The sequence below is a fragment of the Hippopotamus amphibius genome, chromosome 16 (assembly GCF_030028045.1).
Source record: "Hippopotamus amphibius kiboko isolate mHipAmp2 chromosome 16, mHipAmp2.hap2, whole genome shotgun sequence".
NCBI lineage: Eukaryota > Metazoa > Chordata > Mammalia > Artiodactyla > Hippopotamidae > Hippopotamus > Hippopotamus amphibius.
Window position 1 is genome coordinate 52,063,548 of NC_080201.1, and position 22,758 is coordinate 52,086,305.

The 22,758-nt window shown below is 47.1% G+C and overlaps 1 protein-coding gene across 2 annotated transcripts; it reads right to left on the bottom strand.

Annotated features, from left to right (window-relative positions):
* Positions 1-1,385: 1,385 nt before the first annotated feature.
* LOC130838729 (cytochrome P450 2A13-like) lies at positions 1,386-8,657 on the bottom strand. 2 transcript variants are annotated; one of them, XM_057712213.1, is made up of 10 exons: positions 8,444-8,636; positions 8,029-8,191; positions 6,675-6,824; positions 6,273-6,433; positions 4,740-4,916; positions 3,651-3,749; positions 3,404-3,545; positions 2,772-2,959; positions 2,085-2,226; positions 1,386-1,567 (listed from the first exon to the last, which is right to left on the bottom strand). In XM_057712213.1, exons 1-10 carry the CDS (start codon positions 8,621-8,623, stop codon positions 1,386-1,388), a joined length of 1,584 nt encoding a protein of 527 aa, XP_057568196.1. In that variant the 5' UTR covers positions 8,624-8,636. The 2 variants fall into 2 exon arrangements, with proteins under 2 accessions (XP_057568196.1, XP_057568197.1); XM_057712214.1 differs by lacking the exon at positions 3,651-3,749 and having other exon boundaries at positions 8,444-8,657.
* Positions 8,658-22,758: the final 14,101 nt, after the last annotated feature.

The window sequence follows — 22,758 nt, forward strand, 5'->3', positions numbered from 1 at the left end:
CTTAAAGTGACATGCACATGGATGGATAAGGTTTGCTTCTGACTCTGGATTGTTAAATAGTGTGATTGTATAATAAAGAGTGTCACCCTGTGGATCCTCATCTCCTCCAATGAGTAGGAAGCAGCCAATCCATGGAACCCAAGTTGCCAAACACAGAACATGGAAGTTGAGAAATATGAGAATCATAGGCTGTTATGAAACGTGATGGGTTCAAAGGACCAGATGTCCTCTCCCCGATCTCACTCACTGGTGCTTCAAGTGTGGCACGTTTTGTGGAGGCGTGATCTGTGTAGCATTTAGATCTAAGGTTAGATTAACTCTAGATCTAACACAAAGATTGAAAGCTGATGTGTATGAATGGTCAGATAGTGCCGTGCTGAAGGATGCCACTTCTAAGGGGACATACACTAACATATCTGGGAGGAAGCAGGGAATTCAGAAACTCTGCACAGATCCCAGATCCATCAGAGAGGGCCCCACCTTCAGAAACTCACAGGAAATATGACTTCCTGCATCCACTCAGGAGAACATGCAATCACATGCTTGCATGTCTGCATGCACACATGCGCACACACACACACACGCACACACACAGACGTGGCTGGGCTGCTCCAGGTATCTTCTCTGAAAGTGTTTCCCTCTCCCACCCATTTCATGAAGAAGTCTGACTGCTGTCCCCAGATGTGACTCTGATTGGACACAGGAGCCTTACCTGTTGGTGGGCACAAAATATGCCCTGGCATCTAAGGTGTGCGCGAGTGGGCAAGAGTGTGGGCAAGTGTGTGGTGAAGCCAGGGCAGCCGCCTGTCAGGGCTCTGGAAACATCCCCTGGACAGAGCTGTTCAGGTTGTGCAATAATATAAGTTGTGTTTTTTTCATTTGAGGAAGAGATGCTTTTAAAGAATCTCCCCAAAGGACTGTGGGCTAAGTATAGCCATCCCTGCACGGAACTGTGTTCATGTACTTGCTGAGTACTTACTTGTGTGCTGTGGGACCTCAGATAGACACTTACACTTTCAGGACCTCATCTTTGTTACCTGTAAAATGGGCATGAATACTGTTCCCCATGACGTAGGTTTGTAAGTATGAAGGGACGTGAGTGTATGACACTTTTAACCTAGAGCTGACACAGGGTACTTGCTCCGTAAATAATATCTGTTATTGTTCTACTCAAAGTATGGTATAAGGTTTCTATTCCTCTCATCCCACCTCTAGCAAGGGGAAGAGAGTCTGTTCTGTTTCTTCTTCCTCTCCTATCCACCTTGCCCCTTCCTTTCTCCCTGTCCACCATTCCCCATCCTTATCTTTGCCCCTCCCCTAACCCTGCCCAGGCCCCTCCCCCCCGTTTGCCCCACCCACCAGCCCCGCCCTGGCACAGCCCTGGCTCAGCGGGGCAGGAAGCTCAGAGTGTAGTTTGGTGGGATGGTGGCAAAGCCCACGTGTTTGGGGGACACGTCGATGTCCTGGGGTGACTGTGTGGACTTGAGGTGGAAGTTCTGCAGGATGGTGGTGAGGAAGAGAAAGAGCTCCATTCTAGCCAGGCCTTCTCCGAAACAGTACCGCTTTCCTGAAGGAACAGGGTGGGAGGCATGGGGGGTGAGGCTTGTTCTAATTGCTGCCCTGACGCGACTACCTACAGACCCCCAGTTGCATTATTATAGAGAGGGGAGACTGGAATATCAAGGCCTGAGAGACTTTCAGAGAAGTTGCGACTCCTCTCTGAGCCTGTTTTCTGAGAACATGGGGTGGGGGGAGCCAAACCGGCTGTAGGATGGGAACTTTAGGTCACCCTTCCCCCCAGATAGATTCTCCAATATGGCTGTCGTGCTGTCATTGGCTTTCTAGGAATCTGAAGAATATAAGTGACCTTGGACAAATCTCTGACTCACTCTTGGGCGTTGATTCCCCCATCTCTGAAAGGGGCACACTCATCCCTTTTCTTTTGCCTGGTAGTTATGGGGGTTACAGCTGGTTGTCTCCAGTGTATATAGTAACAGGGACTTGCCAGTTGGAGAAAGATACTAGGTTACACCTGAGAGATGAAGGAAGTCCCCGTTGGTGTTGGCTTTGGCAGTGTCTCTTACCGATGGAGAAGGGCACAAAAGCATCACTCTTCTTAAACTGCCCCTGCTCATCCAGGAAGTGCTGGGGGTTGAAATCTCGGGGGTTGGAGAAGAACTTGGGGTCTCTCAGCACAGAGCCCAGCATAGGGAACACTTCGGTGCCCTGGTTGGGAGGAGGCAGGGGACTTTGATAAGGTGGGGTGTGGGATGGGTGTGCTGAAAGCACATAGGTGTGGAGGGGGAATTTGGGTGCCCTAGGGGAAGGGAAGTGGGAGGCATGGGTGTTGGGGTCCTCCGAGGGAGGTATTTTGGGGGAGATGAGATTCATGTATCTGAGACAGGAAGATTGGCAGACATGGGGTTCATGTCCCGTGAGCAGGGAAGTGTGAGGAACATGGTCTCAGTGTCTCCTGGGGCAGAAGGTTTCAGAGACATGCGGTTCATGTCTCCCAAGGCAGGAGGTAGCGGAGATGGGGTGGTCATGTTGCCTGAGTCAGGAATTTTGGGGGACATAGGGTTCATATTCCCTGAGGCAAGAGGTCTGGAGAGATCTGGAATTCAGGTGTCTCTAAGGGGAAGGTGAAGGGGCTCAGTAGTTGGGTAAGTCTTTTAGGGAGTTGGATAGGGGCTGGGAAGTTTCTAAGGGGAACGGGGTGCAGGGTCACAGGGAGCAGGTTGGGGATCCTTGTAGGCTGGGTGGGGCAGCACCTTGGGCAGGAAGAAGTCTCGAAACTTGGTATCCTTGGTGACTCTGCGGGCCAGGCTCATGGGAATCACATCTCCATATCTCTGGATCTCATGTATCACGGCCTCTGTGTAGGGCATCTTGACTCGGTCCTCGAACTTGGGCTGCCGGTTCTTGCCAATCACGCGGTCAACCTCCTCATGGATTTTGGCTGAGGGAGGAGGGGAACTTGCTTAGCTCCTGCGAGGACTCAGGGCAGGGGTGATCGTCCAAATATGTACAACATGCATGACATCCACGTGTGACGTGGAGGTAGACCATTCAGGCCATAGGCACTGTTGGTGCAGGGTCTGGTTCACCTGGTCCTGCCAACATCATAGGGGAGGTGCAAGGGGAGAGGCTTAGGGATGGTCTGGAGGAGCAGATGGTGGGCGTGTGGTCAGTTCAGCCAAGGAAGTATACACCAATCAGTTCAGGTATTTTTGATATTGTAACAGCTATTGAAACTGGGCTGGTGCCTCTCAGCCGAGTATCACCTTGTCTCTGGATAGCAGGACGTGTCTGAGGGTCTAGGGACCTGGGAGCAGTGGGACCATGGCAGCGGGCTCATAGGAATTCTGAGGGTCTGTGGCTCTCCCCCGCCCCCCAGCCTTACCCTCCACATCTGGATGCTTCATGAGCAGCAGGAAGCCCCATCTCAGGGTCGTGCTGATGGTCTCGGTGCCCGCAATGAAGAGGTTCAGTGTGGTCTGCAGCAGGTTCTTCAAGTGGAACTCAGTGTTGGGATTCTTCTTCTCCTGCACGGAGAGAGGGCTTCAGGCTTAGGCTGAAGGGGTTTTCCCCTTGGATCTGCCTCTTTTAGATCCAGACCAAAGGTGGGAAGAGGGACTCTATTTCTTTGCCTTTTCTTTCTTCTTTTCTTTTTCTTTTCCTCTCTCTTTCTTACCCTCCACCGGCACAGTATGCAGAACGTCCTGGACCAGGGATGGAAGCCAAGCTGCCTGCAGGGGGAGCATGGAGTCAAAATCACTGGACCACCTGGCATGTCCAAGGGACTCTCTTTCCTTCAGGCTGTCTCTGGGCCTGCAGCCTTTGCCCAGGATGCAGGCTTTGCCCCAAAGTGCCCTCCTCACACTCTTTGCCAGCTGACGACCTGGCCTTTAATGATCAGCTTAGTTGTCATTTTTTCATGGTAGGAATGTTTAGAAACAGAGGGATACAGAGAGGCAGTGGCAGTGAGTGAGAAAGAGGGACAGAGATGGCATGACAGAATGAATCAGAGAGAGTTAGAGAGACACTTTCTGAGACACAGATGTAGAGTTTTCAGCAACAGCATCGTATTCCTTCACTAAACATCTTGAAGCTTACCATGGAGAAATCCCTCCCTGGGTCCTTTCACCTTGAACCTCAGACCCCATACAGCCCCATCTGCTTTCATCATAGAAGGGAGACTGCCACCCAGATGGGGGTGGGGACCCTCCACTGTGGCATAGTAAAGTCAGGTCACCTGTCCATACAGGTGTATCTGATACCAGAGAATGAAAGGTAAGAGTGCATGGTGGTGAAAAGCACCAGCCTTAGAATGAGAGAGCAGGGTTTGAGCTAGGGTCCTCTCTTCCTCGCTGTGTGACCTCAGACAGGGTACGTATACTCCTGGGCCCAAGTTTCCTATGTGTTAAATTTGGAGTCATGATAGAGAGCCTAGTCCAATTGCTGTCTTGGGTGCTGAATAGGTGGATACCGTAAAGCACTTAAAGTAGTGCCTGGCACATGGCAGTGTTGTAGAAATGCTTGCTCTTATGAGTCGTACTCACAAGTCCTGCCCGTGGGCAAACGGGCTCAACAGATGGACCAGTGATGGTTAATTATAATTGAGATTGTGAGGATGATTAGGATGGGGGATGATTTCAAGGGGCCTCTGTTCTCCCCCACCCCAGCCTGCTTTCCGTCTGCCTGGCTGGGACCTCTGCATACTGGCTGTCGGGGTGTACCTCCTGCATGCGGATGAGGAAGGAGTCGATGAAGTCCCTCGGGGAGTTGGGATCCAGCGTGCGTTGGTTCTGTGCCACCTTCTTGGCTACGAAGTCCTCGAGGCCTCGCAGCTCCTTAAATGCCTGTTGCTGTGGCCCTGGCAGGTGTTTCATCACTGAGTTGAACATCTCATAGAGCTGAGGGTGGGGAGAGAAAGAAGGGAAGGGCAGGACCGGTGTCAGTGCTCAGGACCCGATGGGAGTGGGACCTGTCTCAGGGCGAGGAAGGCAGTGGGTTAAAGGCACCTGCCCAACTCTGTAGGTATTTCAATGCAGCTGGATGGGAATAGATATCTAAGTTTTCACATGAGTTGTGTGAGGGCTCCTGTCCAAGGATTAAAATGAGATGGACTGAAACACATATCCAGGAATCAGATATGCAGGTGATGCTGGATTGGAGCACACATCTGGTGTTCATATTCAGGTGATGATGGGTTGGGAGATAGCTGCTCAGGTGTTTAGCTGTTTAGTTGGGACTGGTATGGGGAGGTCAGCTGTCTAGGTGTTCAGGCATTGCTGTGGTGTCAGTTGGAAACAGCTGTCCAGTTATTAGGGCATCTGAACTGGGGGCTTCTGTAACAATGTTAAGGTATTAAAGTGGCGCTGGTGTGCAGGTGTGTAAATGGTGAGATACCTGTTCAGGTGTTCAAATATTCAAATGGGCCAATAGAGGGCACTACTGTAGGTGTTTGAATGAGCTGGATTTGAGGACACTTAATTGTGTGTCTGGGGAACAATCTATCCAGGCATTTATGTGTTTAGTTGTCTTGGGAGGGGTACCTGTCTATATGTTGAGATATTTAAGTGATCTGGGTAGGGGGCACTGTCTAGATATTCCAGCGGGCTGCTTCGGCACAGCTGTGTAGATAACCAGTGATTTTGGTGGGCTGAATTTTGCAGCACCAGGTGTTCAGGTAGTCAGGAAGTGGGCGGACATGATCACTTGTCCAGCTGTTAAGGAACTGAGATGGAAAAATGGTATGTCTTAAAAGGGAGCATCTGTAAGCTATTAAAGTAAGCTGGGGGCTTCCTAGGTGGCGCAGTGGTTAAGAATCCGCCTGCCAATGCAGAGGTCATGGGTTCGATCCCAGCTCCAGGAAGATCCCACATGCCGTGGAGCAACTAAGCCCATGTGCCAAAAAAAAAAAAAAAAAAAAAAAGTAAGCTGGGATGAGGACCCCTCCCTGGTGAGGAAGCTGAGTTGAGGACATGTATCTTTCCTGCGGTGTCTATTGTTTATTTTTTTCTTATTCTTTTTTTTTTTCTTTTTTTGGTGGTGGGAGCATCTTTTGAGATATCCAGGCATCCTTGGAGACTAGGTATTGGGCACCTGTCCCTGGTTCTGATGCAAGTGTTCAGCTGTCTGAGAGTAGGGCTGGTTTTGAGGGGACTCTGTGTGGAGGAGGATGGGAGTTTGGGGCACGTGTCTCCTGTGGGGGAGCAGTTGGCAGGCTGAGGTAGGGCAGTGGTGGAGCTAGGCTGGGACGGGGTTACCTGCCCGGTAGACGTAGCTGTGAACTGGAAGCTTCCCAGCATCATCTGCAGCAGTGACAGGAACTCTTTGTCCTCGTAGTCAAAGCGGTCCCCGAAGACGATGGAGCTGATGACATTGGAGACGGTTCGACTCAGGAAAAACGTGGGATCTATGAAGGCACCTGGGGATTGGGGTGGGGTTGTGGAGACAGGGATTTGGGGGAGAGTCAGCCAGGCGGTGTGATGCCAGTCTGTGAATCTGAGGAGGGCACGGAAATGCTAAGCCAAACTTCCAGCCTCGGACTCCAGAGCTGGGAGTCTGGACGTCTTCCCCCAACCTAGCCATCTTTTGGGGCCAGAACGTGTGTGTCGAGTCAGGTGTTTTCCTTCTCCCTCTCACACACTCCAGGGTCCCCCACTCACCGCGCGTGCCCCTGAAGGCCTGGATGAGGAAGCCCGCCTCCTCCTGGATGCGCTCCTCGATGCCGCGCTTGCCCACGCCGAAGTCCCGCAGCGTGGTGATGGAGAAGCGCCTGAGCTGCTTGGCGCGCTCCCCGTTGCTGAACGCCACGCCTGCGGAGGGCGGGTAGGAGTGGGGGAGGGCAGAGAAGAGCGGGGCAGGTTAAGGCCAGAGCCTGGGCTCCCTGAGAGGAAGGGGGAGGTGGGCCTAAAGAGAGCAAGTGGGAGAAGAGCGGGGAGGGGAGGGGAGGGCGGGACAGAGGGTTGGAGGAGACAAGGAAGGGGGTGGGAAGGGAGGGCGGGTGAGAAACAGACAAACAGAGATAGACAGACAGAGACAGACAGAGAGAGACATACCGCAGAGAGAGATATAAACTCAGAGAGACGCAGAAAGAGAGAGATACCGAGTTGGAAGAAGAGGATGAGAAGGAGAGAGGCGAGAGAGATACCGGAGAACAGAGAGAGAGACTCCCAGGAAGAGAAAGAGAGGAGGGAAGGAGGGGAAGTGAGAAAGGAGAAGCTCTGGGAGGCGGTTCTAATAATCGCGAAGATTCTACTAGTTGTGAAGGTGAAAAGAGAAACATAGGGAGAGAGAAACAGAGAGGGTCCGGGAGGAGGAGAGGCTGTTACCAGCAGATGGAGGCATGGGGATTTTGAAGGAGAAATAATGTGAAAATCTAATGCTCGGAAAGACGGGAAAGAGGGCAGGAGAGAGAAACCTGGGGAAGTCCAGAAACTGAAAAGGAGAAAAAGACAAAAAGGCATATAGAGGGACTTCCCTGGTGTCACCGTGCATAAGACTTTTGGCTCCCAACGCAGGGGGCCTGAGTTGGATCCCTGCCCAGAGAACTAGATCCCACATGCATGCCATAACTGGGAGTTTGCATGCTGCAACGAAGGAGCCTGGGTGCTGCAACGAAGGAGCCTGTGTGCAGCAACTAAGGAGCTGGTGAGCCACAAATAAGGAGCCTGCCCGCCACAACTAACACCCAGAACAAGCAAATACATACATACATACATACATACATACATATTTTAAAAAGAGGCATATGGAGATAGAGGCCCAGGTTTCCAAAACAGACATGCCAAGAGCTTCTAAGAGATACAGAGAAGGAAGGGACATCTCGTGAAAGAGAACAGGGAGATGGGGCAGAGAGAGGCAGGGAGAAATGCAAATGCAGGAGCAGAGGGGGCTCACCAGCAAACAGGAGTGGGGACAGAGAACACCAGGAAGTCAGCAGAAGAAGGTTGAGGACACTGAAGCCATCAAGTCTGCCTGACCACATGCCCCTGCGTCCTGACCCTCAGTCCCCCTCACCATAGCCTTTGAAGAGCCACGTGAAGGTAGCTTGCACTCCTCGCCCACTGAATTCCTCAGCCTGGTCTAGCAGGGCCTCCTTCACAGCGTCATATCCACACAGCACCACGATCCGCCGGGGCCCCAGGTGCACGGTGAACACAGGGCCGTAGCGCTCGCGCATCTGATGGAGGTGAGTGGGAGTGGTTAGAGGGAGCGGCCCCTACCCTGAACTGGCCCTGTTCTTAGACCTCGCATACTGGGATGCATTTCCCTATAGATTCTGACGCTCAAGGAGCTGGACATCCCAAGTAGTGGACTCTTCAGAATTCTCCTTTCCTTTCCTAAGACTCTGGTCCAACATTATCATTCCCTGGCCAGACTGGACAGGCCATCACCCTCATCCCTTTCCACCCATTTCCCTGCCTTGGGACACCTTCATGAGGGAGTTGCAAATCTGCTCGGTGTTCAGCTGCAGATAGTTCCCGATGAAGGGCAAAGGGGTGGGTCCAGGAGGCAGTTTCCCCTGGAGCTTCCTCTGCCGCCAGACAGACATCAAGACCATTGCAGTCAGGCAGGCCAGCAAAGCCACAAGAAGCAGCCCTGAGGCCAGCATGGTGGCACTGGGAGTGATGGTCAGCTGGTGATGTCTGGGGTGGTTTGCTTTTATACTACCTGGGAGAGAAGGGCAGACTTTGGTCGTGATTACATAATTGTCTCATTTCACCTCCCAACTACACCCCCGGCTATGGTCCCTGCCTAGCTTGGGACACAGTGAGCAAGGAAGGGAGGGGGACCTCAAGGCAAATTACCAGGGAGTGGGCCCCAAATTGAAATTTGTTGTTCCCTCAGGAGGGACTACTGTAGGGCTGCGGCGTTTGGGGGGGCAGTAGATAATTTCCAGAATTGAAGATTTGGGGATTTTTGCTTGGGGGAGCCCATGAGCTTTGTTTGGGATCTGAGAGTGAGAGGAACACCAAAGTGGTGGATTTTGGGGTCTTGGGAGAGAAGAATTCAAAAATCTGTATATGGTGTATCAGAACGTGACAGGATGTGTGGCTGTGGATTTGGGGGTCTTTTTGTGAGGCCGGTTGTAGGTTGAAGGGTCTCATGGTGGGGGCAGATTCCAGGGAATGGATGTGAGTGTCTTGAGGTGAGAAAGGACCCCGGGCTGTGGATGTGGGGCTCCTCCGAGGAACGTTCTTCGGGATCACAGAGTCAGCATCTGACCCCAGATATTAACCTGCTTTTAGTTTGAACGCAGTGCTGCCTCTTGATGCCCAGAATCCTCATTGGAACCTCAAAGTGAAATCAGGATGCGGGTCATAGAACCAGCCGTGTGTGGTTGGGCAATAGGTTGAAGACCAGATCTGGAATTCCGTGGAATGTTCCACAGAACTGGAGAAGAGTAACTCATGGTCTCTGGTGCCAGAGGGACTGGCCAAGGCTTGTGAAATAGTAATCACCACCAAGATGATACTGAAACATCCCAACTGTCTCAAGGGTTAGAATTCACCCAGGTCCTTAGGGAAGCCTGCTATGTTGATTGTATCATTTCTATTATTATTATTGTTAATGTTACCCATTTTCCATGTGGGTATACTGAGGACAGAAAACAGAGAGTGGGCCAGGGGTACATGTGTGACCCCTGCCTCTCCTGCTGTGCACTCATTTGCCCTTCCTAGGATTGGGTTTCCCCACCAGTGCAAAGGGAGAATTTGGGAAGAGAAGGTTGTATGTGAGGGTGTGTGAAGTCCCTCTTAGGGGCGATACTTGCTGTGTCAGGGCTGCTATTAGGCCGAGGAAATGATGTCAGGAGAGATTTGTGTAAACACCAGTGTTAGGAACAGAGAGGGGCCCTGGGATGCTGAAAGTGGGAGTAGAGAAAAGAGGAGTGGTCCTGCTGTCCTTCCCTCACTGACGGTTTCCCTCCATAATGATGGTTACCCTGGAAAGCACCGGCTGTGAAGATGAAGTTCACAAGTGCAGGATCTCACTGGTCCTTGTCACAACGGGGCTGGTTCATTAGCATCTTCATCTTGAGGTTGAGAAGCCTGAGACTCTGTAAAGCCACTTGCTGGAGGTCACACAGGTAGTAAGTGTGGGAGCAGGGAGTTGAACTCTCTGTCCTACTTCTTCCTCCATTGACTGGTCTAGGCCACCCTGGGGGCCACGTGGAGGTCACGTTTAGCAGCAGGTGGGTGCTGAGATTCGGGTCAGCGTTGGACACGTGGATTACACGAGCAGGTTCTGCTAGGGGCATTGGGCAGCCCAGGCAGTGCGGGGCATTCTGTTGACATTGAAGCTGCCCCCAGGTAGACACTAGAATTGAACATAAGTTGACACTGAGCTTGATACCAGGCAAACAGTAATAGAACTACCTCTGGTATCAGGAGGGTTCTGAGAGTAGGCACAGGTGGCCTTCAGGAAGGCATAAGGGTGACACCACAGAGGTTCTAGGTTGGTCCCAGGAGGTTCTGATATGAACACCACGTGAGTGCTGAGATGGGTCCTTGGGGCCCGAGCAGGGCACCAGGTGGGCACTGGACAGGCTCTGACAGTTGGACAGCCCTGCCCAGGTGCCACCTCAAACCTTGGGCAAGTGCAGGTGGGTGAGATTGGCACTCCCAGGACTGGCATGTTGCTCAGAGAATTCGAAGCTACTGAGCTCTGAGTCCTGCGGGGAGGGGACAAAGGGCAAAGCAAAGCAGAGAGGAAAGTTGTTTGTTGGTTTTGAGGGGGGAAGAGGAGGGCAAGAGATTAGCACAGGCTTGGCAGGTATCAGTCCCCCTGATCCCGATCCCAGCCTGCACTTGGGCTGGCCCAAAGCCTGGGCCCTCCTCTTCCCCCTTGTTCCCTGTGAAGGAAGGAGCTATTGAAATAGAAACAGAGATTTGGGGCATTTGTTGTTCAATGAGGTTGGCAGGACCAAGGGTGCTCAGTGTTCAGAGAGGCTGCCATGAGCTGGGCTCGAGGCAGGTGAAGGGGTAAGGCCAGGAGAAGCACTTGGGGACAGAGAGTTCAGGTGACTGCGGCTTTAATGATGACCCTGAAACACGGAGCAAGAGATTAGTGTCTACCATCATGTGCCTTTTCTCCCAGAGGGCAGACACATGCCAGCGTGTGGTGGCCTGGCTTCTCGAGTAGCTAGTGGTGAGCCCAGGAAAAGGCTTTCTCTTCGTTGAGTCTCAGTTTCCCTTTTTGGTCAAAGGCACAGAGGTTAACAGTAAGGTGAAGACATGGATTGGAGCCCTTACCCCCTTTTGGTTGTGTGATGTTGAACAGGTAACCTCATCTCTCTGAACATGATGGGGCCAGGGATGGTATCTACCCCTTCGTCTGTTTTGGTGAGGAATCAACAGGTTAATGTGTGTGAACGACATGGCAGAATGCAGTGAATAAATATTAGCTGGACTCATCATTAGTCCGTGGAATGAAGGCAATAGACAAGATGTTCTTTAAACACCCTTCTGGATTTTGCAGTCTTTGGTAAAGTTCTGAATGTTTTTCCTTTGGAAAAGGAGAACGAGAGAGAACGTTTTGGGGGGTGGGGGAACCTCCCTCCCCCTTCCTTCCTCAGCACTGCCGGCCGAACTGTACTGCTGGAGCTGTGCTTAGGAAATTGACCTTCTAGGCGCCTCCTGGAGGGGTGGTGGTTAGGGAGTATGTGAGGAAGAGTGGGTCAGGATTAGACCCTCTGGGTGGGCATGGAGCTCTGCTCAGGGCGTGGCTCACCCATCGCACTTTGTCTTTCTCCCCTTGTTTCCGACCTTCTGTGTGTCTTGCTCTTTCTCCTTCCCGGCAAGTCACCGTGCCTTTCAACCCTCTTGTGTGCTTCTGGATCTCTTTACGTTTGTGTCATGTTGTCCGGTAGGTTTTCCCAGATGCCTCTGTCAGTTTTCTCCTTATTTATTTATTTAGTTTGAGAGTTTTATCTTTTAATTTTATTAATAGACTTTATTTTAAAGAGATTCATATCACCTATAATCGAGCATAAAGCAGGATGTTTCCATGTTACACCTTCCCCCCAATGCACAGTTTCTTGAATTATTAAATATTCTACATTGGTATGGTTAGAACAGTACATTTATTAAAATGATAAAGCAATGCTGATACACTATCATTAACTAAAATGCATACTTTATTCATATTTCCTTCATTTTTCCTAATGACCTTTTTCTCCTCTAGGGTGCCACAGTACAGTTCTTTATAAAGTCTCCTTCGGCTCTCTTCTTGGTTCTAAGTTTCTCAGCCATTTCTCGTTCCTTTGTTTTTGATGACCTTGCTCATTTAAATGAGGACTGGTCAGATGTATTGTAGGATGTATTAGATTGTATTTGATTTTATCATGGTTGCTCCCCTCCTACTGTGTCATTGTGGCTTCTCCTTTGTCTTTAAATGTAGGGTATATTTTATGGTGGCTTCCAGTATTTTGCTGTCAATGTCTGTTCAGCAGGTAGTTGTGATTTCGGTGTTCTCGTAAGAAGTGGGCGTGCGTGCTTCTACTCTACCATCTTGAACCAATCTCTCTGGTCACTGTTTTAAAAAAATTAATTTATTAAAAAAATCTAAGTTATAGGTGGTTTTTAATGTTGTGTTTGTTTCTAGTGTACAGCAAAGTGATTCATTTATACATATCAATTCTTTTTCAGAATCTTTTGCATTATAGGTTAGTACAAGTTATTAAATATATTTTCCTGAGCTGTACAGTAGGACCTTGTTGTTGGTTCACACTTTAAAAAATACTAGTTACTCTCTAAATATAAACCTTATTTTTACATAGTGTAAAGCTCACTCTTTATAGTGAGGCTGTACATAGATTTTGCAAAAATCTTTATTGGAGTATCATTGCGTTACAATATTATTGTGTCAGTTTCTGCTGTACAACAAAGTGAGAGAGCCACATGTGTACATATTTCCGCATATCCCCTCCCTCTTGAGCCTCCCTTCCAATGTCCCTATCCCACCCCTTTAAGTCTGCACAAAGCATCAAGCAGGTCGCCCTGTGCTCTGTAGTAGCTTCCCTCTAGCCGTCTATTTTACATTTGGTAGTGTGTATATGTTGATGCCACTCTCTCACTACGTCCCAGCTTCCCCTCCCCCCCGGAGTCCTCAAGTCCATTTACTACGTCTTCGTCTCCATTCTCACCCTGCCACTAGGTTCATCAGTACCATTTTTCTAGATTCAATATGTATGTGTTAGCATATGGTATTTGTTTTTCTCTTTCTGGCTTTCTTCACTCTGTATGACAGACTCTAGGTCCACCCACCTCACCATGAATAGCTCAATTTCATCCCTTTTTATGGCTGAGTAATATTCCATGGTATACATGGGCCACATCTTCTTTATCCATTCACCTGTTGATGGACATTTAGGTTGCTTCCATATCCTGGCTATTGAAAATAATGCTGCAATGAACATTGTGGTACATGTGTCTTTTTGAATTATGGTTTTCTCCGGGTATATGCCCAGTAGTGGGATTGCTGAGTCATATGGTAGTTCAATTTTTAGTTTTGTAAGGAAGCTGCACACTGATTTCCATAGTGGCTGTATAAATTTATATTCCCACCAACAGTGCAGGAGGGTTCCCTTTTCTCCACACCCAATCCAGCAATTTATTGTTTGTAGAGTTTTTAATGATGGCCATTCTGACTGGTTTGAGGTGATACTTCATTGTGGTTTTGATTTGCATTTGTCTAATGATTAGTGATATTGAGTATCTTTTTGAGTGTCTGTTGGCCATCTGTATGTCTTCCTTGGAGAAATGTCTATTTAGGTCTTCTGCCCATTTTTGGATTGCATTGTTTGTTTTTGTGATATTGAGCTGCATGAGCTGCTTGTGTATTTTGGAGATTAATCCTTTGAGAGTTGCTTCATTTACAAACATTTTGTCCCATTCTGAGGGTTGTCTTTTTGTCTTGTTTATGGTTTCCTTTGCTGTGCAAAAGCTTTTTGGTTTCATTAGGTCCCATTTGTTTATTTTTGTTTTTATTTCCATTATTATAGCAGGTGAGTCAACAAGGATCTTGCTATGATTTATGTCATAGAGTGTTCTGCCCATATTTTCCTGTAAGAGTTTTATAGTGTCCAGTCTTACATTTAGGTTTTTAATTCATTCTGAGTTTATTTTTGTGTATGGTGTTAGGTAGTGTTCTAGTTTCATTCTTTTCCATGTAGCTATCCCATTTTCCCAGCACCACTTATTGAAGAGGCTATCTTTTCTCCATTGTATGTTCCTGCCTCCTTTGTTATATACTAGGTGACCATATGTGTGTGGGTTTCTCTCTGGGCTTTTTGTCCTATACCATTGTTCTATATTTCTGTTTTTGTGCCAGTACCATACTGTGTTGATTACTGTAGCTTTGTAGTATAGTCTGAAATTGCAGCGCCTGATTCCTCTGGCTCCTTTTATCTTTCTCAAGATTGCTTTGGCTATTTGGGGTCTTTTGTGTTTCCAGACAAATTGTAAAATTTTTAGTTCTAATTCTGTGAAGAATGCCATTGGTAATTTGATAGGGATTGCATTGAATATGTAGATTACTTTGGGTAGTATAGTCATTTTCATAATGTTGATTCTTCCAATCCAAGAACATGGTATATTTCTCCATCTGTTCATGTCATCTTTGATTTCTTTCAGTAGTGTTGTATAGTTTTCTGAATACAAGTCTTTTTTATCCTTAGGTAGGTTTATGCCTAGGTATTTTATCCTTTTTGTTGCGATGGTAAAGGGGATTGTTTCCTTAATTTGTCTTTGTGATTTTTCATTGTTAGTGTATAGGAATGCAAGAGATTTCTGTGCATTAGTTTTGTATCCTGCAACTTTTCCAAATTGATTGATTAGTTCTAGTAGTTTTCTGGTGGCATCTTTAGGATTTTCTGTGTATAGTATCATATCATCTGCAAACAGTGACAGTTTTACTTCTTTTCCAATTCGTATCCCTTTAATTTCATTTTCTTCTCTGATTGCAGTGTCTAGGACTTCCAAAACTACATTGAATAGTAGTGGGCAGAGTGGACATCCTTGTCTTGCTCCTCACCTTAGTGGCAATGCTTTCAGTTTTCCCCCCTTGAGAATAATGTTTGCTGTGAGTTTATCATATATGGCCTTTATTATTTTGGGGAAGGTTCCCTCTATGCCCATTTTCTGGAGAGTTTTTTTTTTTTTTTAAATAAACGGGTGTTGAATTTTGTCAAAAGCTTTTTCTGCATCTATTGAGATGATTGTGTGGTTTTTATCCTTCAACTTGTTAATATGGTGTATCACATTGACTGAGTTATGCACATTGAAGAATCCTTACATTCCAGGGATAAACCCCACTTGATCATGGCGTATGAACCTTTTCATGTGCTGTTGGATTCTGTTTGCTAGTATTTCGTTGAGGATTTTTGCATTTATGTTCATCAGTGATGTTGGTCTGTAATTTTCTTTTTTTGTGATATCTTTGTCTGGTTTTGGTATCAGGGTGATGGTGGCCTTGTAGAACGAATTTGGGAGTGCTCCTCCCTCTGCAATTTTTTGGAAGAGTTTGTGAAGCATAGCTGTTAGCTCTTCTCTAACTGTTGGGTAGAATTCACCTGTGAAGCCATCTGGCCCTGAACTTCTGTTTGTTGGAAGATTTTTTTATTACAGTTTCAATTTCGTTACTTGTGATAGATCTGTTTATATTTTCTAATTCTTCTTGATTCAGTCTTGGAAAATTGTACCTTTCCAAGAATTTGTCCATTTCTTCGAGGTTGTCCCTTTTATTGGCATATAGTTGTTTATAATAGTCTCTTATAATCCTTTGTATTTCTGCAGTGTCAGTTGTGATTTCTCCTTTTTCAGTTCTAATTTTATTGATTTGTGTCCTCTCCCTTTTTTTCTTGATGAGTCTGACTAAAGCTTTATCAATTTTGTTTATCTTCTCGCAGAACCAAGTTTTAGTTTTTTTGATCTTTGCTATTGTTTTGTTTGTTTCTATTTCATTTATTTCTGCTCTGATCTTTATGATTTCTTTCCTTCTGCTGATTTTGGGTTTTCTTTGTTCCTCTTTCTCTAGTTGTTTCAGGTGTATGGCTAGATTGTTTACTTGAGATTTGTCTTGTTTCTTGAGGTGAGATTGAATTGCTCTAAACTTCCCTCTTAGAAGTGCTTTTGCTGCATCCCATAGGTTTTGGGTTGTCATGTTTTCATTGTCATTTATTTCTATGTATTTTAAATTTCTTCTTTGATTTCTTCAGTGATCACTTGGTTATTTAGTAGTGCATTGTTTAGCCTCCATGTATTTGTGTTTTTTTATTTTTTTATTTTTATTTTTGTATTTGTGTTTTTTACAGTTTTTTTCCCTGTAGTTGATTTCTAATCTCATAGCATTGTGGTCAGAAAAGATGCTTGATATGATTTCAATTTTCTTGAATTTTCCAAGACTTGATTTGTGACCCAATGTGATCTATCCTGGAGAATGTTCCATGTGCACTTGAGAAGAAAGTGTATTCTGCCACTTTTGGGTGGAATGTCCTATAAATATCAATTAAATCTATCTGGTCTATTGTGTCATTTAAAGCTTGTGTTTCCTTGTTTGTTTTCTGTTTGGATGATCTGTCCACGGGTGTTAATGTGATGTTAAAGTCCCCTGCTATTGTTGTGTTACTGTCGATTTCTGCTTTTATGGCTGTTAGCATTTGCCTTGTGTATTGAGGTGCTCCTATGTTGGGTGTATACATATTTACAAGTGTTATATCTTTTTCTTGGATTGATCCTTTCATCACTATGTAGTGTCCTTCCTTATCTCTTGTAACAGTCTTTATTTTAAAGTCTCTTTTATCTAATATGAGTATGGCTACTCCAGCTTTCTTGTGATTTCCACTTGCATGGAATATCTTTTTCCATCCCCTTACTTTCAGTCTGTATGTGTCCCTAGGTCTCAAGTGGGTCTCTTGTAGACAGCATATATATGGGTCTTGTTTTTGTGTCCATTCAGGCAATCTGTGTCTTTTGGTTGGAGCATTTAATCCATTTACATTCAATGTTACTATCGATAGGTATGTTCCTGTTATGATTTTCTTAATTGTGTTGGGTTTGTTTTGGTGGGCCTTTTTCTTCTCTTGTGTTTCCCCCCCTAGGGAATTTCCTTCAGCATTTGTTGTGATGCTGGTTAGGTGGTACTGAATTCTCTTAGCTTTTGCTTATCTGTAAAGCTTTTGATTTCTCCATCAAATCTGAATGTGCTCCTTGCTTAGAGTAATCTTGGTTGTAGGCTTTTCTCTTTCATCACTTTAAGTATATCTTGCCACTCCATTCTGGCCTGTAGAGTTTCTGCAGAAAAATCAGCTGGTAACATATAGGGTTTCCCTTGTTTGTTAATTTTTGCTTTTTCTTGCTGCTTTTAAGATTTTTTCTTTGAATTTGCTTTTTGTTAGTTTGAGTAATATTTGTCTTGGTGTGTTTCTTCTAGGGTTAATCCTGTATGGGACTGTCTGTGCTTCCTGGACTTGGGAGACTATTTCTTTTTCCATGTTAGGGAAGTTTTCCACTATAATCTCTTTGAATATTTTCTCAGACCCTTTCTTTTTCTCTTCTTCTTCTGGGGCCCGTATAATTCAGAAGTTAGTGCGTTTAGTGTTTCCCCAGAGGTCTCTAAGACTGTCCTCAATTCTTTTCATTCTTTTGTCTTTATTCTCTTCCTTGGCATTTATTTCCACCATTCTATCTTCCATCTCATGTATTCATTTTTCTGCCTCAGTTATTCTGTTACTGATACTTTCCAGTGTATTTTTCATTTGAGTTATTGTGTTGTTTGTCTCCAATTGTTTGTTCTTTAGTTCTTCTAGATCTTTGTTAAACATTTCCTGTATTTTCTCAATTCTATTTCTGAGATTCTGGGTCATCTTTACTATCGTTACTCTGAATTCTTTTTCAGCTAGGTTGCCTATTTCCTCTTCATTTATTTGGTCTTGTGTGTTTTTACCTTGTTTCTTCATCTGTGACATAATTTTTTGTCGTCTCATTTTTCCCCCTCCTTTGGATGGGTGGGATTGTCTTCCTGTCCCACTGGGTGTTTGGCCTGAGGTTTCAAGCACTGGAGTTTGTAGGCTGTTGAGTAGAGCTGGGTCTTGGTGTTGCAGTGAGAACCTCTGGGAGACCTCACTGTGATGAATATTCCCTGGGGTCCTGAGTTCTCTGATCGTCCAATGTTTTGGACTTAGCGCTCCCACCTCCAGAGTTCAGCACTGACCCCAGGCTTGTGAATCAAGATCCCACAAGCCGAGTGGAGCAAGAAAAGGAAAGAAAAAGAAAAAGGACAAAAATGTAGCAGAACAGCAGAACAATAGCAAGATAAAAAATACAATAAGAATAGGAAACTAACAGATGTGTTAGAAAAAAATTAACAAAATAGATGGAGCAAGAACTGGAAGGTAAAACAACTGGAATAGCCAAAGTGAGGAGGTGGGAAAAAGAAACAAGGAAGGAAGAAAAAGGAAAAAAAAAAAGCCAGAAAGGCCTGGGCTGTGGGGGCAGGGCTTAGGTAAGGGTGTGGAATTAGGCAATGGACAGAGCCTGAGCTTAGAAAAGGCCCTGGGGGGCAGGGAGGGGAATGGAACTTAGGCCCAATGAGGCAGAGGGGCCCAGGAATGCCTCTTGTGCTGGGGGCAAAGGACCAGGTCCAGGTGTTGAGCAGGCTCCCTGGACCCAAGTTGGTGGGCAAAATGCTAGGCACTTCCCCCAGTCCTCTCATCTCAGAGGGTCCCTCCCCCTTGGCCTCTATTCTTCCCCATCTGCCTTTCCTATTCCCCTAGGATCCTCACAGCTGGAGGGGGCCCTGGAAGGCAGGAGAGCAGACTCTGACACCCAACAGGCTTCCCAGGGCCAACTGGGCTAGGGAAAAGTCTGCTGCACTTTGCTAGATCTCCCAGTCTCAGAGAGGCCCTGTTCACCTCTCTTCCTCTTCCTCCCCTCCCTCCCTCCCACTTGCCTAGGTCCCAAGTGGCTGGAGGGAGCCCTAGAATGTGAAGGACCAGGTCTGTGAGCCCAGAAGGATTCCCTGGGCTAGTGGGCAGGGGAAATGCCCTCTTGCCTCCCTGGTGCTGTGATCTCAAAGATCCCCCTCAACAGTCTGCTTCTCCACCTCTTCTCCCCTCCTCCCTCCCTCCTACACTCCTAGGACCCAGGAGGCTCGGACGGAGCCTTGTAGGGTGGAGGACCCTGCTGGGGAGCCCAGCAGGCTCCCAGGCCCAGAAGCCCAGCAGGCCTCCTGGCCAACTGGGCAGGAGAAAGCCAGATGCGGTCCCCGATCCCCCTAGACCCTGAGGGTCTCTACTGACGAGAACCTCCCTCCACAGCCAGCCAGCCCCCAGGGGCACCGGTCCTGTCTGGCTTCCACTTCTCTGCCCCCCTGACTTCCCCTATGTCCTACCTGGTTGCTCAGGGCTTCCTCTGGTCTCCTTGGGCCTCAGGTCCCCTATCAGCCTCCCGCAACTGATCGAGTTGTGCGGAGATGCGAATTCCGCATCTTCCCATGCTGCCATCTTGAATCGTGCTCATAAATTCTTATAACCACTGTGTGCTCATTTGTAACATAGGCTCATCATAGACTCATCTCGCAGACAATTTATTTGGTTGAATGAGTAGATGCGAAAGTGTGTTACGGATTGAACTGTGTCTAGAAGGGACGCTAACGTCCGAACCCCTAGCACCAAGAATTGGATCTTATTTGGAGAAAGAATCACTGAAGATATAATTAGCTGAGATGAAGTCATCCTTGAGGATGACTGGTATCCTGATAAAATGATGGCCAAGTGAAGAGAGAGAAACACAGGGAGGACACCATGTGATGACAAAGGCAGAGTTTGGAATTACACAGCTGCAAGCCAAGCAACTGCAAAGTCTGCTGGACACCACCAGGTTCTAAGAAGCGGCAAGGAGGGATTTCCCCTAGAGGTTTCAGAGAGAATGTGGCCCCGCTGACCCCTTGATTTTGGACGTCGACTGCAGAACTGTGAGACAATATATTTCTTCTGGTGTTAGCCACCCAGCTTGCGGTACTTTAGTTTGGCAGTGCTAGGAAACTCACACAAGGGGCTCAGCACAGGGCCTGGCACATAGCAGGCACTCAGCACACGCTAATGCGGTTGTTGTTATGGCAAGAAGAGGTGTCTAATTCTTGGTTTGGCAGAAAATGGTGGTGAGAAACAAGCTACCCAGAAACATCACCATTCTCATCTGCCCATCCCTGCAGCCATTGGGTTGTGTTTTTTAAAAATACATCTTTATTGGAGTTTAATTGCTTTACAATGTTGTGTTCGTTTCTGTTGTACGACAAAGTGAGTCAGCTCTATGTATACATCAATCCCCATATCCCCTCCCTCTTGAGCCTCCCTCCCAACCTCCCTTACCAGCCCTCTAAGTCTTCATAAAGCACTGAGCTGATCTCCCTGTGCTATGCAGCAGCTTCTCAGTAGCTCTCTGTTTTACATTTGGTCGTGTATATATGTCAAGGCTAGTCTCTCACTACGAACCAGCTTCCCAGCCACCACCCAACTCGAGTCCTCAAGTCTGTTCTAAAGGTCTGAGTCTTTATTCCTGCCCTGCCACTAGATTCATCACTACCATTTTTCTATTGTCTATATATGCATTAACATACGGTATTTGTGTTTCTCTTCCTGACTTACTTCAATCTGTATGACAGACACTGGGTCCATGCGCCTCACTACAAACAACTCAATTTTGTTCCTTTTAATGGCCATGGAGTTTCAACAATGAACACTAGGCTGTGTTTCAATATTCAAACAATTCCTGTGTGGAAGGAGGCAGATGAGAAAGAGGCCAGAGAAAGATTCGGGAAGGCCCAAGAGTGAGCAACAAAGCCTGGACCAGAATCCAGGGCTCCTGTTCACAGCTCCGCCCCAGCACTGTCTCTTTGCTGGGTTGCGTCATTGGCCCTTCCAGAGCAACCAAGCTGAGAGTGTCCTCTCTGGACAGGTGAGATTGAGGCAGTGGTGGCTAGAATGCGACTTCTCTTGGCACCTTCAGTGAATGCCTTGATGGACTCCTGCTTTTCCCTTTTCAGGTGTAAGTTTGAGGATTCTGGAGATTACCTGGTTCTCTCTACCCTGTCATCTCCCTTCTTGCGGGGCAAAGACCTACTAGCCACTCTATCTTCCCCTGGAGATGAGCCTCATTGGCAGAACCCAGCTAGCTCCAGCCCCTCCTTTCCTCTCTTGACTCTTTCCCAGAAGAACTTACAGCTTGGAGAACTTACGTTTGCCACCAGAGGGGTTGGGGATGAAGTTCCCAAGATGTCAGCAGAAGGAACTCTGATGCTAAAATTCTGGGCCTCAAGAGTTCCAAGCATGAGTGAGTCAAATGTTCTAAGTTTCTGGGAATCCAGGATTCTAAGATTAAGAATTGTGGACTCAGCAGTTCCAAGATGAAGAGTCTAGTTATGCCACAAGTCGAGATTCCCCCAGGTGTGGTTTCTAGAAGCCTCTTAAAGTGACATGCACATGGATGGATAAGGTTTGCTTCTGACTCTGGATTGTTAAATAGTGTTTGTGTAATAAAGAGTGTGACCCTGTGGATCCTCATCTCCCTCCAATGAGTAGAAAGCAGCCAATCCATGGAACCAAACAGAGATATTGGAAATTGAGAAACTGGAGAATCAGAGCCTGTTATGAAACATGCCGGGTTCAAAGGACCAGATGTCCTCTCCCTTGATCTCAATCACTGGTGCTTCAAGTGTGACAAGTTTTGTGGAGGTGGGATCTGTGGTGCATTTAGATCTAAGGCTAGATCTAACTCTAGATCTAACACAACATCTAAAGCTGATGTGTATGAATGTTCAGGTGCTGCAGTGCTGAAGGATGCCACTTCTAAAGGGACATACACTAACTTATCTGGGAGGAAGCAGGGGATTCAGAGACTCTGTACAGATCCAGATCCATCAGAGAGAGCCCCACTCAGGAGAACATGCAATCATACACTTGCATGTCGGCATGGACACACACACACACACAGATGGCTGCGCTGCTCCAGGTATCTTCTCTGAAAGTGTTTCACTCTCCGACACATTTCATGAAGAAGTCTGACTGCTGTCCCCAGGTGTGACTCTGACTGGACACAGGAGGCTTATCTGGTGGTGGGCGCAAAATATGCCTTGGCATCTAAGCTGTGCACGATTGGGCAAGAGCGTGGGCAAGTGTGTCGTGTAGCCAGGTCAGCTACCTGCCAGGGCTCTGGAAACATCCCCTGGACAGAACTGTTCAGGTTGTGCAATAATATAATAAGATGTTTTTTCATTGAGGAAGAGGTGCTTCTTAAGCATCTCGCCGAAGGACTAAGTATAGCCATCCCTGCATGCAACTGTGTTCATGTGCTTGCTGAGTACTTACTTGTGTGCTGTGGGACCTCAGATAGACACTTACACTTTCTGGACCTCTTCTTTGTTACCTGTAAAATGGGCATGAGTACTGTTCCCCATGACATAGGTTTGTGAGTATGAAGGGAGGTGAGTGTATGACACTTTTAACCTAGAGCTGACACAGGGTACTTGCTCAGTAAATATCTGTTATTGTTGTATTCAAAGTGTAGTATAAGGTTTCTTTTCCTCTCATCCCACCTCTAGCAAGGGGAAGAGAGTCTGTTCTGTTTCTTCTTCCTCTCCTATCCACCTTGCCCCTTCCTTTCTCCCTGTCCACCATCTCCCATCCTTATCTTTGCCCCTCCCCTAACACCACCCTGGCCACTCCCTCCCCCATTTGCCCCACCCACCAGC